The sequence below is a fragment of the Telmatherina bonti genome (assembly GCF_933228915.1).
Source record: "Telmatherina bonti genome assembly, chromosome: 12".
Classification (NCBI taxonomy): Eukaryota; Metazoa; Chordata; class Actinopteri; order Atheriniformes; family Telmatherinidae; genus Telmatherina; species Telmatherina bonti.
Window position 1 is genome coordinate 23,371,960 of NC_136610.1, and position 16,695 is coordinate 23,388,654.

At 38.3% G+C, this 16,695-nt stretch overlaps 1 protein-coding gene across 1 annotated transcript in view; it reads right to left on the reverse strand.

The window, feature by feature from the left end:
* Positions 1-1,413: 1,413 nt before the first annotated feature.
* The window catches only part of ccdc88b (coiled-coil domain containing 88B), a gene marked incomplete at its 3' end in the record, with an annotated part of 47,444 nt that continues 32,162 nt past the window's right edge, over positions 1,414-16,695 (reverse strand). The window contains exons 20-28 of the mRNA XM_079250097.1: positions 13,897-14,058; positions 13,489-13,766; positions 13,141-13,284; positions 11,599-11,785; positions 9,122-9,267; positions 6,524-6,631; positions 4,118-4,266; positions 1,721-2,065; positions 1,414-1,484 (exon numbers count right to left, since the gene is read on the reverse strand). Of these exons, the coding sequence (XP_079106223.1) occupies positions 1,414-1,484; positions 1,721-2,065; positions 4,118-4,266; positions 6,524-6,631; positions 9,122-9,267; positions 11,599-11,785; positions 13,141-13,284; positions 13,489-13,766; positions 13,897-14,058 (1,590 nt within the window). The remainder of the gene's footprint in view (positions 1,485-1,720; positions 2,066-4,117; positions 4,267-6,523; positions 6,632-9,121; positions 9,268-11,598; positions 11,786-13,140; positions 13,285-13,488; positions 13,767-13,896; positions 14,059-16,695) is intronic.

A 16,695-nucleotide genomic window follows, 5' to 3' on the forward strand; every position in this document is an offset into this window, starting at 1 on the left:
AGTCCACTTAAAGGTTGAGGAGAAGCTGGAGCCTAACCCAGCAAACACTGGAGGAGAGGCAGGATACACCGTGGACGGGTCACCAGTCCATCACTCTCACCACAAGTTCTCCTAATTAATAATCATGCATCATGGATCACTAATTCTGTTTGACACTTAACCTTCTATATACGTCTCCAGGTATACATTCCTATGTGATGTCTAAAAGGATTACAACATCAATTTCTAATCTTAAGATAAGAAGAGAACATTGCACTTCTAAAATTTGTTATGCACATTTCTGGACATGTCATTGGCCTGCAAATGTCCTGCGACTGAGAAACTGCACTTCACGATATTTTTTCTCCTTCCCAAGGCATCACATGGCAGCTGTGTTTTGCCTTACAGTGACACATCACACGCACCAACTAGATATCAGCGCTGGTTGTTTTGGACACGCAACATGGCTGATTCAGCAAAGAAACAGAATAGGATGTTATTGAAGGAAGGAAGGAGAAGAAAGAGAGAAAGTGACAGAAAAATGAATAAGACAAGAGACACATTCAGACTAATATTTTGAGTGACTGGGGAGAGGTCAGAGGAGAAACAGAATGTAAGATGAATGCTGGACGCTTTTGTCTTGAGTTTATTTTAAATATAATTTGTAATGTTTATTCCCTAGAATTCTGTTTTCTGTATATGAAATTTATTAATCGTTTCTATTATCTTATTCTTTATTCCAGTTGTAACAAATAGTCTCATCTCATCTCATCTAATCCTATCTCATCTTATGTATTCTCTTTTCATCATTTTCACAACCAGGACATATTTCAAGAAGCATGCACAAAAACCCTGCACGATGTGGATCCAGATTACTTTCTGACAGGACACTAGCTCTGTTAGAAAATGGTTTTCAAGTATGTATGTATTGATTGAGAGACAATGTTAGTGAAGTTTGCTAATTATCAGTCATGGAGTCACCTGATGCACTGAGACGTTTTCCTAAATTAGTGCAGTTTTACATGTTGATCTGTCTTTCTTGTCGTCTCCACCCCGACCAGTCAAGGCAGATGGCTGCCCTCTCTGAGCCAGGTTCTGCCATAGGTTTTCTTCCTGTTAAAAGGGAGTTTTTTCCTTCCCACTGCCGCCATGTGCATGCTCAGGATGGGGGATTGTATCAAAGTCATCATTCAAGGCAATCAGTTGGTTTCTATTATAGGCCACGTATGAATTGGCTTGAAATTATGTGTCTGTAAAGTACCCTGTGACAACATTGTTGTGAAGTGGAGCTATACAAATAAAGCTGTATTGAATTAATTACTTCATCTTACTGAAGAATTTATTTATTTAAAATATTCAAAAATACTACATGGATGTTTTATTTAAAATATTCAGAAATGCATATATGCATCAAACAAGTTTGGTGGGGTTGTTTCAGTGCAACTGAGACGAGTCTGTGCTCGTGCTTTGGACTGTCGTGGTGTCGTCACTGGAGTTTTGATTGTCTGGAAAACAGAGAAAATCACAGTCTAATAAGTACGTGCAGGTTTTATTAAAATTACTGGATCGGTTCTTTCATTTTTGTTCATCCTGCAGATGACCACAGTTACTTCAAAGTCTAAATTATCATCTCATCCCACAGAAGCTATACAAATATGGACATAGATAGGACATTCATTTAGCCTTTTCAAATAAAACATTTTACTTGTATATTTTACTCATTCCTCTTCCTCCTCCTCACCTCTCTTTTCATCCTCCTCAACTCTTTCCTGACTGGCCAGCGATGCATCAGCATCCTGCGGTGCATTCGTCTCACTCCCTGCACCTTCCCAGACAACAGCCGTGGTGTTCTGGCTGGAGCGAAGACGCTGGCGAGGATGTGTCTTCTGGTCACCAGGACTAAAAGATTGGGACACTCCAGAGCCTCCTCTGGCCAAACCAAGCCCCCATCCGTGTCGGGAGCCCAGCTTGCGACGGCCCCCGGAGCCAGACCGCATGGCTGGAGTCCCGGGAATGGAAACGTCCTGCTCAGTCTGCGATGGAGCTTTTCTCAAAGGAGAAGGAGAAACTGGAGCACTGCGGGGGTCTGAAAAAGTTTTTATATCAATTTGGGGTTGAGACATTACTTCTTAAATCCCATGTTTATACAGAGTCAGTGGAATATCATAGGTTAGCAATCACTGGGTCATTATCTAGAGTTTGCATTTCCTCTTTCTCTTAAATACTTCTCAATGTGTGCCCACAGAGAGAACAAATCAACCTGATTTATTTACAGAAAAAACTACAAGAGTAACAAAAAACAATGAATATTGAAACTGGGAAAACAGTATGCAATGACATTTTACTGGATTCCAGCAGAGTAGGGTGTAAATTTAGATGACACTGAACAGACCTGAGGTTGCAATGACAGAACCAGACACAGGATAATTACTTTCATCCATGATCGATATGTGGATTTAATTTGCCACCATCATAAGTCTAAAGAAGTTTGGATGGGCACCAGTTAGAATGGGAGAGGTGTTTCTTCAGCAAGAAGCATCTTGTTGAAAATCAGAGGATTTGGGGGGAGAGCCTTTCACCTCTAAGTTGAAATCCTAGAAGTGTGTTGACGGGGTGAGAAAAAGCTTCCAGACTGACTAGACTGGAGACATTTGTCACTGCAATGTTGCCATAGCTTGTAGAAAATGTTACTTTTGAAATCATGATGACACTTCAAATCCACCAATATGTGAAGGTGGGGGGGTGCATACTTTTATATGACATTAACCTGGTTATTTCATATTTAATGAGACACTTCGTCTTCAGCAATATGAGTTGTGTATGTGACTGGGTCCGGGTCTTTAAATATATGTTGTAAAAATGTTGTACTTTTTCCGTTTTTGTACTTTTCCAAGTACACTATGATATAAGGTCTGGGAAAACCACTTTCTAATGGCTGTCAACAAGAGTCCATTAGTGTGAAAAAAAGGCCTGAACTACACTAACACAGCTGGACTAGATATGCATGGAGGAGCGGGGACTGGGTCATTACTGCTTTTACTTTTAATTGTGTTCATCATCAGAGAGCAGGGTTTCTTTTGTGACAAGCTTATAAAGACTTACAATGCTACAGAAAACTCCTGCACAAATAACCAGCAGTAACACTGCTGATTTTACCACATTTCAGACATGAAACTCAGAAAATGAAATGGCAGCACCTTTTTATTCAGGCTTCATGCTGAGTTAGACATAGTTTCAATAAATTCAGGGCTCACCGGGAGCAGGGCTTTTCTTCCTTTTTATCTTGTACGGCATGGGATTTCAAATATAAGTCATCATTATACCCATGATCATAAAAAAAAAAAAGTGTGAATGTGCCGACAACATGGTTAAGAAATAATTATTAGTTTGTGGGGGAAAAAAATAAATGTGATGCCAAATTATTTTTTTCTATAAAATAAAATGTTTTCAGATTATTTTTAAACCACAACAATAATCCAAACCCAGCTAATGTGAGACTTTGATCAGCCATAAATCAGTTTAGTTTCAGTGTTAAATGACTCCAAAAAATATAAAACAGGAAGGAATTAAATTCGGAAGGAATGTCTTTCCTGACTTTCTTCAGTTCTTCTATTTGTATAGTCTCTGACATCCACTGAAGAAAAACCAGCAGTCTTCTTGACAAGTAAAAGAAATTTAACAAATCAGAGTTTTAAAGGCGATAACAGAACATGAAATTTATTGTGTTACAATAATTCTATGTTAAACAGAGAGAAACAATCATCACAAACGCAGGTTAGGGCTTACTTCACAGCTTTCAAAATGTCTGCAGGGGTATTTCTGTCTGACACAGTCAGCAAATGCATTAAAAGTGAATGAAGTCTCACAAATCTTTTGCTTTCAACATGTGGTTAGCGGAGAATGTCAGCTTCAATAAGTCCTGGCTTTTTACAGGGAGAGATCTAAGCAGAAGGGAGCCGTATCAATGCCGACCACACTTGGTAGTCATGAGATGATTTGTATGCATGCCTGTAGCCTCGCTTGATGGGGTGAGCATGTGAGCATATCTTTGTGAAAACCAGTCGCCTGATGTTTGTGTGTTTATGAGAATGAGCGTTATTGTGTTGGGTTCTGTATGTGTGTGTGTGTGCAGTCTCACCAGGGTTAGGTGTGTGCGTGTCTGATGTAAATTCAGCGCCGTCGGCCAGGTTTTCCACGCTGCCTGCGGCAGTGAAGATGGCGCGCCCCTCTCTTCCTCCTTTGGGTTTGATTAGCTTCTTCATTCTGTCTGCAATCCAGTTAGATTTTCTGAGAGGACACAGGAGACGGGCATGTTTTACAGAGGGTTGAGCATCTGCTTGCACACTCATGCACATCTTGTAAAAAGCCTAGTTTTCCTGAAACTGGTCGGATGCCAAATGTCAGTGTCATGTAGCGTTTACCGCCCAGCCAAAACAGGAGCCCAGCTGCTGATGTGCTCTTTTTACTAAATCATTACTACACAAAAAGTACTAAACAACATTTTTGGATAGTTGGAGCAAAGTGAAAGAAAGTATTCAGTTTGTTTGTGATCAGCAAACGACTGCACTGACTTTGGCAGAGATGTTTTCCTTAAGTTTGATAAATCATTTATACTTTTATTTTTCCCACCAGTCTCAGAGCATGTATTCAAGGTTATTGTCTTTTAAGCAGATAAAACCTCTACTAAAATGTTAAATCAAGGTAACTTTTTGGTATTCACTTGGTGAAACCAGCTATTAAAACTTCAACTCGTTGCAGTCTAACTGTGTTTTATCAAAGTAGTGGTCACTTTAAGACATAGGAGCATGAGAAAATGAGCTTTGTCTGAAGGGTGTCTGGGCTCAGCCTTCGAGATAGATGAGGAGCTCAGTCATCCAGAAGGAGCTCAGAGAGATCCTGCTCAAGTTGTTTGTGAATCTGTTTTGGATGCTTTCCAGGTGAAGTGTCATGGAAATGTTCTTTCAGAAGGAGACTGATACAGTCCCAGGGCATTTGGGAGTCTATGGCTACATTCAGAGATCCAATTTTTTTCCCCAAAGTTGTTCAGATTATAAATCAAATATGACCACCATCAGACTTCTATCCAACAGTGTGTTGCCCATAAATTGTGCCGTCGCAATTTCAGGTCCTTTATACACGAACACAGGCATTTTTTTTTTTTAACCATACATTTTTCTTTGCTTTTCACTTAGGCTACATTCAGGCTGTGTGTATTGATGCTTAATTCTGATTTTTTTTTTTTTGCTTGGATACAATTTTATTGAATGGTTGTTTACATTATAATTCCAATGCAACCACCACCAGACTGCAGTGTGAACAGTCTATAGCCCACCTACCTCCCATGCGGGATTGTGATGTATGTTTCACTTCAGTGACATAACATTCAGATGAAGCGCAACGTGACCAGTCAGACTAAAGTTACTTTGAAAGTCATGCATGTGATTCAGTGCCACATGTGAAAGCTGCCTGGAGTTTTAAATCGTAACGTTAAATATTGAATACAAGAAGTGTGTCGAGGGGGTAGAAAAAAAAATCAAATATGAGATACTTTTACCTGGACTGTAACCGTAGCCTATGGGGAAGTGGTTGGGGGGGAGTGACTTTGTTTGAAACAACATTTAGAAGCTGTTTTAAATTACTTTTTAACAACCTGAACTTAATTGTTTTGAGTTTTTAAACAATTTATTTAATCAAAAACTAATTAAACACTTTGGCAGTAAAGTGTGACTTTACGATTCCCAAGTAAAAGAAGTGATTACTGTACATATTTTAAGACTGAGTTCATTGCTGCATTAAATAAAATCTAATGTCATTATCTTTGGAGCTGTTTCCAATATTCTGCCTCCTCTTTGTATGTGAATATGACGGCTAAAACGTCGCCTTCATCCATGACCTAAAAAAGAAACAAACCTTACATTTACATGCTTATTAAAAAAATGTCTGAAGCTTTTTAAATAATTTATGGTTGAACTGATTATAAAATATTAGAAATTTCACTACTTTAAAAGCTGCATTTCATTTGATTTTATATGTCATTTTTATTAACATTACGCCTTCCTTTTAGTGATCAAAGATGCAAGTTGCACAAAATAAAACGTAAAAGATCTGTTCTGGTAAAGTTTTTCAGACAGCGGCAAAAAACAGGATTTTTATTCCAATTATTCAAAAACTGAGTTAAATCAAGCAAGATGATCATGCGGTTAGTACAGCTTTTTATTTGCTTGGAAGCAAGATGATCCAAACTTATCAGCTGAAGAGGTGAGCTGTGTCCTAGTTTCTGGGTAAACAACTTCTGATGTGGATCCAGAGTCAGATCTGGATCCAAGGATGTTTTTATTCTTTGGTGAAGGAAGGACATCTCAGAATGATCTTGTTTGGCATTATTTGTCTGATTTTGCTCTTCAGTAACATCTGATTGCTATCATCTCCGAAAACATTTCAAAGTTAATGATGATTCACTTTCAAACAGCCTTTTTGTCTTGCATGTGTGCATGAAGGTTAGCTGCGTTACATGTGTAGCTGTAAATATAGCTGAAAAGAGTACTTGGCCTTGCTGGCTGGAGGCTGCATGTTGGGCTCAAGGACTCTGTATTGATCCATAATCTTCTCCACCAACTTCTGCTTCTCTCGCCGGAGCTCGCTCAGCTTCTCCCTGACGGAAAGCACATGAAGAATCAGAGACAGCCGCTTCTGTTGCTGACACAAGAAAGCAGAAGCTCTCCATTCAGTTTGATTCACCTCATGCAGACATTATCAGTTTGTGGTAATGGGATTATTCTAAGAAACATGGCTGCAGGTGTGTGATTCAGAAATAACCTCACAACTGAGAAATGAAGCCGATTGTAACGTTTGAACAGGAATCCTTTTCAACAAATGTATATCAGAGAAGTGTTGATGTCAGAAGGCTGGTGGTGAGCAGAGTTTTAGCTGCAGTGCACACAGATCTAAGCAGGACATCGCTGGAAAGCAGCTTGTGTGCTCAGACAATAAAAACAATGCACACACCGTTTGGTAAATCCTGACTGACACGTAGATCAGAGGGGTTTGTATAGATAAGCAGCATTTTATATCAAACGTGTGCAGTCATGACAGCATCCTGCTAGTTGTAGAGATGTGGACGTTTGTTCTATCAGCCCACCACTTTGGTCCTGACCAAAACAAGTTAGCAACTGTTGTAAAAAGGGTCGTTAATTTATATAAAATAATATTGTGTGCAACAAGAGAGTAGAATCTGCTGTAAGAGTAACACTGGGGCAGACCTAAAAGGTGATATATTACTATTTTTATTTTTAGCTATTTATAAATGTTAGCAAAGTGGCCCTATGCCCTTTCTCTTTTTTTAAATTTTTTATTTGAACTCCTCCTTTATTAGATGCTTTAAGTATGTCTGCAATATCAAACTTATGTGATATACCAGTATAGAGGTATATGAAAATCTTTTCATTGATTTTTTAAAGCCTATGACACAATTCAGATTTTCCTCTTTTTTTTTTTTATCAGATTAACAACTTTTTTTTCCTTAAAATATTCCAGTAAGACTTCTTTGCTAAAAAAAAAAAAAAAAGTAATAAGAAGAACAATAATTCTGCAACGTGTACTAAACCTTTAAATGCTTTGCAACAGCAGTTAATCTGAAAGAGTAGAAATGAGGGGATTTTGGTGCATTTTCAGTTTTTCATTTTTACATGGAATCATAAATTAACTGGACTGATTTAGCTAAATACAAAGGAGCCTCCTCTGGCTGTGATGCAGTTAAACTATTAGGCAATGCGAGGAATATTAATGTGTTCCCATCCCCACATTTTACCTCATCAAATATTTCAGATGAGAAAAGATGGATCAGTTCAAATTTGGAGAGAAATCATCAAAGATTAAAAGAGCTTACAGTCTTGAGTTTGGCTCCATTTCAGCACTTTTGCTCTCAACAGTAATCAATGGAAAAATGTTTTTTTAAAAACACCACGTTTAAATATTATATCCCAGTACTGCTGCATTTACCAGCAGGAAGGAGACAACCCTACCTGTTCAAATCAAGTTTGATCCGAACTACACTGAATCAAACTGTCAGAAAAGTATCTTTGAAACATTTGGAGATTCTTCTTTTTAAAAGGGACATTACAAAATCTTTAAAGAGTCACGTCTACATTAAAACTGCTTAATACTAGTATCAAACGTAGGAGCATATCTGTTTCAATCATCTGCAACCATAGCATATAGCACAACTAACATTTACTTATTAATTCTTCTTACAACCTAATGAATTCCTCTTTTCTGCCCTTTTTAGTCTGCAATTCACTTTTAATCAAAAAATTTATTTTCAGCTGCTTAATTTTTTCTTCGCAGCTGCTTCTTATTTCCCCGAGGTTCAGGCATTTCTTTTTAAACATCTCCCAATTGCTCTTCTCCCTTAACTAGATCCACAGACTTCCTCCCTGGTCTCAGTCACCTGATGCCGACATTCACCTGCTCCTCGTTCTCCCTCCTCTTGTGGCTCATCTTGTTGCTACGTACTTTGGTAACTCAGCCGCAAAAATGATCTCACTCCCTCATCCATGTTTTCTCAGCGACCTCTGTGCTTTATTGCATTGCTTCCAGTATGTCTGTCTTGATTTAAGGTCTTCCAAAATAACGATCTTCTCGTGGTCTGATTTACTTTCTTTCTTGTTAAGTGTAATGACAGAAAGGAAAAGAGATGCAAATTGATTTCTGTGAATGCTGCGACACTTACTGGTATTCTAATCTGTAATAAATCCTAAGCAGTTAAAAAAGAAAAGAGTCTTTTAAGTGTGTTTTTTTTTTTCAAGCTGTAAAATAAGGTAAACAAAAAGTATATGACAAAAAAAATTGTGTTATTAGATTGTAGGAACAATCTCTGGGTTAGTCTCCTGCTACTCAGTCTGTCAAATCGGTGACTGTCGAGTGCTGCTGGGCTGTAAAATCATTTTTTAAGTCTAAATCTCTCTAAGCACTTGCTATGAGACCAGATTGTTCACACATAAAAGCAGAAGTCAGCTTCTCTCTATGGGTACATTGTTTTATCATTAAGAAACTGGATTTCTTATTTAATGTAAACGTGTTTCTCTGTGATTATGGCTTGCATTATTGATATTCTGCTAAGAAATTTGTATATATGTGTCCTCACTGGTACTCCTTCTGCTGTGAATAGTGCTGGTCACGGCGCTCCAAGCTTTGCTCCAGCAAGGCCCGGTTCTCCTTCAGAAGAGCCTGATTCTGCTCCGCCAAGTGTCGGTTCTCCTCCTCCATGTTTCCCTTCAGCTGGCTCAAGAGCTGCAAACAAAACCATTAATGTAATGAAATGAATAACGACGTAAGATCAGTTTACTCAACATTTTCTAGACAGTTAACACAGAACATGAAGACCTGTTGACAGATGCGGCAGAGCTTTGATTTAATCAATAAGTCTTGCATATTATATAATTACAAAAAGAAAACATGAAAAACAACATTTTAATCGGTATATAATTAAAACATATCTCACGTGTTCATGCCTACATACACTATTTGTTTACATTTGAATAAGCTGCTCATTAGTTAAGACGCAAATTATTACCATACATTTGCTGCAAATATATGAATCAGAAATTTTATAAGTGCTCCTGGTGCTTTGTCAGGAATGAAAATACACTATATTTGCATCTCAACCAGCAGTATTATGTAACCACAATTTAAAGGCAATTAAAGCTTAAAGAACATTTCTTTCACTACAGTAACAAGAAAACCTTTAAATAAAAATCATCCAATTCCTTAGTATCATATTGCTCTGCAAAACATAGATGAGAACTGTCTGTCAGTACCAGGTTTTCTCACAGAAGCCAAAGCTGAACCAAATACTCCAACACTCGCTGCGGAACACACTGATTTTTATCAGTTAACAAGATTTTGTTTTGTAGGAACAGAAAAATACCATCAGCAGTGTCGCTGTCAACATAATCATCAGGGTAAATGCTAACAGATTATTTCTTCATGAGATTGGTACGACAAAATTTGATACAAGAGTTGTGCAACTATGTAGGAAACCTGACGTAACATTTTGGTTTTGAAATAAAAAAAATCGATGGATTCCTTTCATAATTTGGCGCCTGGGTCAGTTGCAACTCTATGCACTCTCATGAAAGCCAGTCTTGGACAAAGACAGAAAAGCAAACGTTGAAGGATGAAGAAAACATGAAAGATTTCTGCACAGATTGGTTCAAGTTTAGCTGAAAAGCAGGCAGGCAGCAGCACAGAATGTGACCTCAGGTATGAAGAGATCAGATGAGCTGCTGAGGACTGAACTGTCGGGGTACTGGTAACACTCTTGTTTCATAAAAACTTTAGACACCTGTAAAGCAAGAGGTCAAAAATCTGCAGCACTGACTGATATACTGTAAGCACAACAAATACTATAATAAATCCCAAAATAAAGTTTAAAATGAAGAAATAAAACTGCATCGTGAGAAGTTAAAGAGTGATAAATTAATCTACAAACTCAATTCAGAGCGATTTGTAAAATGCAAATAAAAACCAAATACAATGATTGCAAATCCGTTTTAGGACTTTGGTGGGTAGTTTCTCTGGGCGCTCCAGTCTCCTCCCACTGTTCAAAGACATGCATGTTAGGTTAATTGATCACTGATGGTGATCAAATACAAGATTAATCGTTTGTCCCTCACTGTTAGCCCTGTGATGGACTGGCGGGGTGTCCAGTGTGTACCCCGCCTCTTGCCTGATGATTGCTGGGATAGGTTTCAGCTTCCCTGTGACCTTTAATTGGACTAAGCGGTTCAGAAAATGAATGAAAGAATGAGTTTCAACATTAAATATCTTGTCTTTGTAATGTATTCAATTGGATATAAAGATTTGCCGGGGATTGTATTATGTTTTTATTTCTGTTTTGCACAACTTCATGGAAATAGAGGCTGTACTTTCAGCCATAATTTTGCAAAATTCTACCTTAAAACCCTGAAATATGAAGAATTTTACAACTGCTTTATTAAATTATTGAATAAACAGGAATTAGCTCATTTTTAAAAAAAACAAAAAAAACATTTTTATGGCATCAGGCCACTAACGGACAGTTTTGTGATCAGCTGGAAGAAGCAGCAGAGCTAAACATGTTTGGTTGACATGTTTAGCTCTGTCAACCAAACAGAGCTAATGCTTTTGCTGGGAAGTCAGTTGAATTAGCAAATTAATTTTTTGAAACCGTCAGTGTTTGTATAAGATAATACACAGAGGACTACAGCTGGTTAGAGGGCAAAAGATGCTATTTCCTCTTATGAGCTACTCTGTATTCATTTTTGTTTGAACTAATATGTGGAGTCTGTCTGAAATGTCAGGCTGAAACAGGCTCCAGTATCACATTATCCAGCTTCTCCTCCTGATGATGTGACAGATGTTCTTCACAGACATTCCTGTGTAAAATAAAAACTGCAACCTGTAAACTTTAAACCTGCAATAAATTCCAGATAAATCACACTGTATTTTAAGCGGGTAATGCATCCGAGTGTCTCCGGTGGGAAATGTGAAATCAAGTGAAACTACGCCTGGTCAACTGACAGCTACTAAATGTGTGAGGGCTGCATTTCTGCGTGAGTTTGCATGTCTGGGTCTTGTTACCTGGTATTGGCTGGTGAGCCTGGCGTTGCTGAGATCTAGACTCTGGTTGGTTTCTCTCAGGGCGCTCAGCTCCCCTTCCAGTCGAGTTTTCTCCAGCTGGGAGGCACTTAGTTCCAACTTAAGTACTGAGCCCTGAGCCAGCAACTCCGCCTGTGATGCCAACCACTCCTTCTGCTGGGCCTGCAGCCTGCAGCACCAACATATACAGTCAATGTTACGTGTCCTGTGAAGTGCTTTGAGTCACAGTTTAGAAACTGCTGTCTTAAAACAGCTTGTATTACATTATTACACAACATCATTAATTCAAATATAGCTAGACAATAACTAACAAATACTTGAATTAAGGAAAAACGCTATTTTTATCCCATAAGAAAATGATAAAGCATCTAATATAAGCTTATGCAAAATTATACAGTAATAATAAAATTATGAATTCATGCATCATTAATACAAGTCAAGCAGGCAAATTAACAAAAAAGTGCTTTGCTGAAATTGTAAAAATAGCTATATTGAGCAAAATCCTCTTGTATAAAAAAATCTAAATGATCTTTTCTGCTGTAATCTTGGAAAAATGACTTGAAACCAGCCTCAAGCCGCCATTTGAGTAATTATTGCCTTTAGTATACTTTTGTGTTGCTTTAGGCATCAGATGCTTCATGAAACGTACCACAAAGACTAAGGTGATAATTCTGTGTAGGTTCATCACTATGGCGACAACATATGAAATGTTGTTTAGGTTAAGTTTAAAACTCCTGAGGAATAATAATCTACACATCATCATATGTGGTGTTACCTGGGTTAATTACCATTTTTCAGGTGAGCTGTTACATTGCACAGGGCTGATATAAAAACATGCTTTTTTAATTTGGCCTTCTATTATAATTCTAACATGACACAAAAAGGAGTTAAGAGATCGCAGAGAAAGATGTGAGGCCTGGCTTTGAACCCGGGGCTAGCTGAGTCAAGGAGCTGTTATCTCTGTATGGATTCTATAAATGCATGTGTATCTTTTTTATGTGATATTTTTTGGTTTGATGTTATTGGAAAATCAGTGAAAGAGGCCACTCTGTTCTCACCTTAAAAGCCTGACAGAAATTGTCAGAAACATCACATCATAATCCAGTTACATTGAATATAAATCTCATGATAGTGATGGTTATAATTATACTGTATACTTGTACTGTTGACCTTTGAGAGGAAGTAGATTTAGAAATTACTTTTATACTTTTTATACTTATGCTAAGTAAGCCTGGTTTGAGGCTTAAATGCATGGATGAAAAATTGTCTCTTGCTTCTAGATTTTACGTGTTTTATGGAGTGTCTCTTCCATGCTCAACCTAAAGGTCCTTCATCAGGGCCAAAAAGCATTCAGTGCATTACAGAGAACATTTGCATTCAGATCAATTCCCATGTTGTTGTTCGCTGTGCTTCATACAGGGGCATTACTGCTGCTGCTCTCTGCATTCAAATGAACACGAGTGCCATGACAGGGTGATCAGATCTCATGAACGTGATGCCGTAGAAGCTGTCTGAAGCAGTTACCTCTCGTAGTCTTCTTTCAGCCTCTCTAGCATTTGTTCCCTCTCTAACCTCCTCTGGGCCTCTCTCTCCATCTTCTCTCGCTCTGCTTTCATCTCTCGCTCTTTCTCTTCCAGCTGGGTTTTACCATCCAGCAGCTCCTTGTACCTTGAAAATGAAAACACAAAATTCATCTCAACAAAAGATTTAAATGTATGAGCTCTGTGTTTTTAAGCAGATTCTTTCTTAATTATTTCATGTTTAATAGTTTTAGGAAAGTTCAAATTGAATTTAGTGATTTAAAAAAAAAAGATTAAAAGCAAATATGTCACATTTCTGGTCTCATTTCATGCAGTGAGAGTGTGTTTGTACCTGCCCTCCAGTTCCCTGTGTTGACCCTCCAGGCTCCGGTTGTTGCTCCTTAGTTGAGAATGTTTGTCCAGCAGCTCCTCCAGCTCCACCTCCTGCTGCTGCTGCAGAGCTGTCATCCGCTCATGGTCTCGCCTCAGAGCCTCCATCCTGGCCACTGACTCCTCACGTTCCCGTGCCCACACCTTGGATTCAGCCTCCAGGGTAGCACACCGGGCCTCACTCTTGCTGCAGCGCGCCACCAAAGCTGCTTGCTGGGAGGAGAGTGATGCTTGCTCCACCTGAGCATGGGTGTATAATTTTGAGTAAAGGGCACAGATAGAATTTAAAACAAGCTTCACAGAAACTTCAGCTTTATTTACCTTGTCCCCAAAAACTGATCCTCCACAAGTAGTCTGTGTGTTAGCTCACCTGAAGCTGGGTGTTGAGTGATTGCAGACTGGTGCAGGAGTCCTGCAGGCTGAGGGAATGTCGACGCAGAGCCTCCAGCTGCTCCTTCAGGTGCTCACAAGCCTCCTGGGACTGAGACAACTTCATCAGCAAAGCCTCCTGCCCTGCAACCGCCATTGCTCTCTGATAGGGGAGAGAAATTTCTCTTTTAGTTTTCATACTGACAGTCATGTAAGCAGATGAATCATCATGGGATGACTTGTGTTCACACTCTGAATCTGCAGCCGACCTTTCTTTTTTTTTTTTTTTTTAAACCCACCACCCCCTCTTCGGAGGACAACTTGATTTTCATTCACTTCCATTTGATGTACAAATGCATAATATACAAATTAAATAAAAAAGTAATGAGATTTTCTATTTTGTAGATGTATATACATAAAAAGGGGGGGGCTTCAACGTAGGTGTACAAAAGGAGACACCAAATAAAAAAGAACAAAAGTAACAACTAACAAGACCATGACAACTATCAGACCCGAAGAATGAAATGAAAGGAAAAGAAAAGAAGCTGACCTTTCATTGTGCTCCCCATCACGTAGCACTTTGAGAGGTATGTAAGTGATAATTATACCAACTGATAACTACAGAGATTAAATTCATTATGCATTAAAGATAATGTAAATATTAAAAATATATGCTAACAGTCTCAGTATGATCTTTGCACAGGCTTTTATATCTAGCAAATCTGCATATATATTATAGACACTTGACTGTGCAATCCACCCAGACAAATCAAGGAATACGTTGATTAGGTATTGTTTGAAATAGAATGGAAATTTCTCCTGAAAATGGCTGAGGATATAAAATCTGAGTTATTTTTCCCCAAGTTGACTTGATGCAGCAGATCCTAATACAGGCCTGCCCCCACTACACCACAACTTTAAATTAGCATTTTTGTAAGTACTGGCAGAGCAGCAACACACCTACTAAACATGTGTGCATCATCTGGAGAGTCTGCGACTCACGTTTTGGTGTGCGACAGCCCTTTTTTAAACATAGATTCTTTCATGTTTCATACCAGCACACTGCAGACTGAATATTACACAAGGGTTTCTACCCTTTTTCACTTGTACTTTCTTTTTTTTTTTTTTTTTTTAAACATCATTGTCCCTTGTGATGAAAATAATGCAATGTCACAATTTTCCTTAAAGGAAATTCTGATTATCTAAAACTATGGTTATATTCTTATGTATTTTTAAGGTCTGAATTGTTGGTAGGGACATAAATATATTGGAATAAATTTAACAGATTTATTGAGTGAGAGCTGCAGTGTTGCCACATTAACGTGAGGAGCTTGTGCCAACCAATGCAGGCTAAAATGAACCGTGATGGCGATATGGGGTGTTATTGTGAGAAAACTTTTATTCAGACTATTATTTACAACAGGGTCTTTGTTATTCCTCCACTGGTAAAACTTTTAGTAAAATACATTAAAATTTAGATAGAGAGTCTTAAAGAAACTGCACTTTCTGTACGTATGCTGTCGTGATTGTCTGGAGTATGTTGATTTCAGTAGAGAATTTCATACCACTTCATCTGAAAACATACATGACAATTAAGTTTTTCAATATTAAATCCTCATCACTGGTGAAAATCTTTAAATATATAATTTGTTTTCAGTATACGGGAAGCTGCAGTACTAAAACAGAACACAATGATGAACGCATGGGGAGGACATGTAATCATCACACAGAAAGGCCTGGATGAGAATCAAGTCAGGAACTTCCATTTGTAGTTGTAATTCAGCACAAGTTGTAGGCGCCCTAGCATCAGAAACTAAGACAGGAAAAGACAAATACACCTGCAGTAGACATAACAATCTGTAATAATTACTTTAATCTCTGAGAGTTTCTTCAATATTTTATCTGGGATACACATTATATCTTCAAAACAGGCACAAAAAAAAAAAAAAACAAGCAAGCAGACACAAATTTTGGGAACATTTGTGAATTTTTTTTAAACAAAATTAGATTGTTTGCCTGATTACCCAGACATACATAGCTGGAGGTAGGGTTAACCCCCAGCTGGGAGTTTGGAGGCAACCTTCAGCCATGTCACCTGACATTCTGATGAAGTGGGCCACTTTGCTGAAAAAGAAAAAAAGCACTAAAAATTGCTTCTGGATGTATACTTGTGCGGCGTTTGCGGGAGGTCTGTTATTGTGTCACTGTCTTATGTGCTGCATCTGCACACACCTCTTCCAGACTCAGTACACGTCTGCTTGTAGCATGATTATCTGGAATTGGTCGGCTCCAGATTTCTGGAGCTTTTTGCTGAGTTTGTGCAATACCTGCAGAAGAGACACTGCAATACAACACCGTAATGCTCTGCTCAAGTGCAAAAGCACATTTTAATCTGCATCAGCAACCCAACCCTCACATATGCAGATGCTGCATAAGTATAAATCCATGTTGAGAATATGTTATATATACAGTAATATACTCCTGAAAGATTTGATTTGGGGTTATCAAAACTAGACGTATTTATTTGGTACTTTTCATCAAATCATTCTCCATTCATACATTAGTAAACTACATGTGTGATAAGTTGACAAATATAGCAGCCACAAATAAACTCAACCATCTCTAAACATTCATGCAGTGTTGCCAACGCCAGAGGCAAGGTGGATGCCCAAGAAGCGACTGTGGTGAAGTGGTTTTCAACACGCCAACCTTCAGGTTATTTGAGGATCTGCTTTGGTGCATTTTGAGGCAGGTTGTATAAAAAGAGCATTTACCAGACTTTGCCCTTCTGAACGAGGAA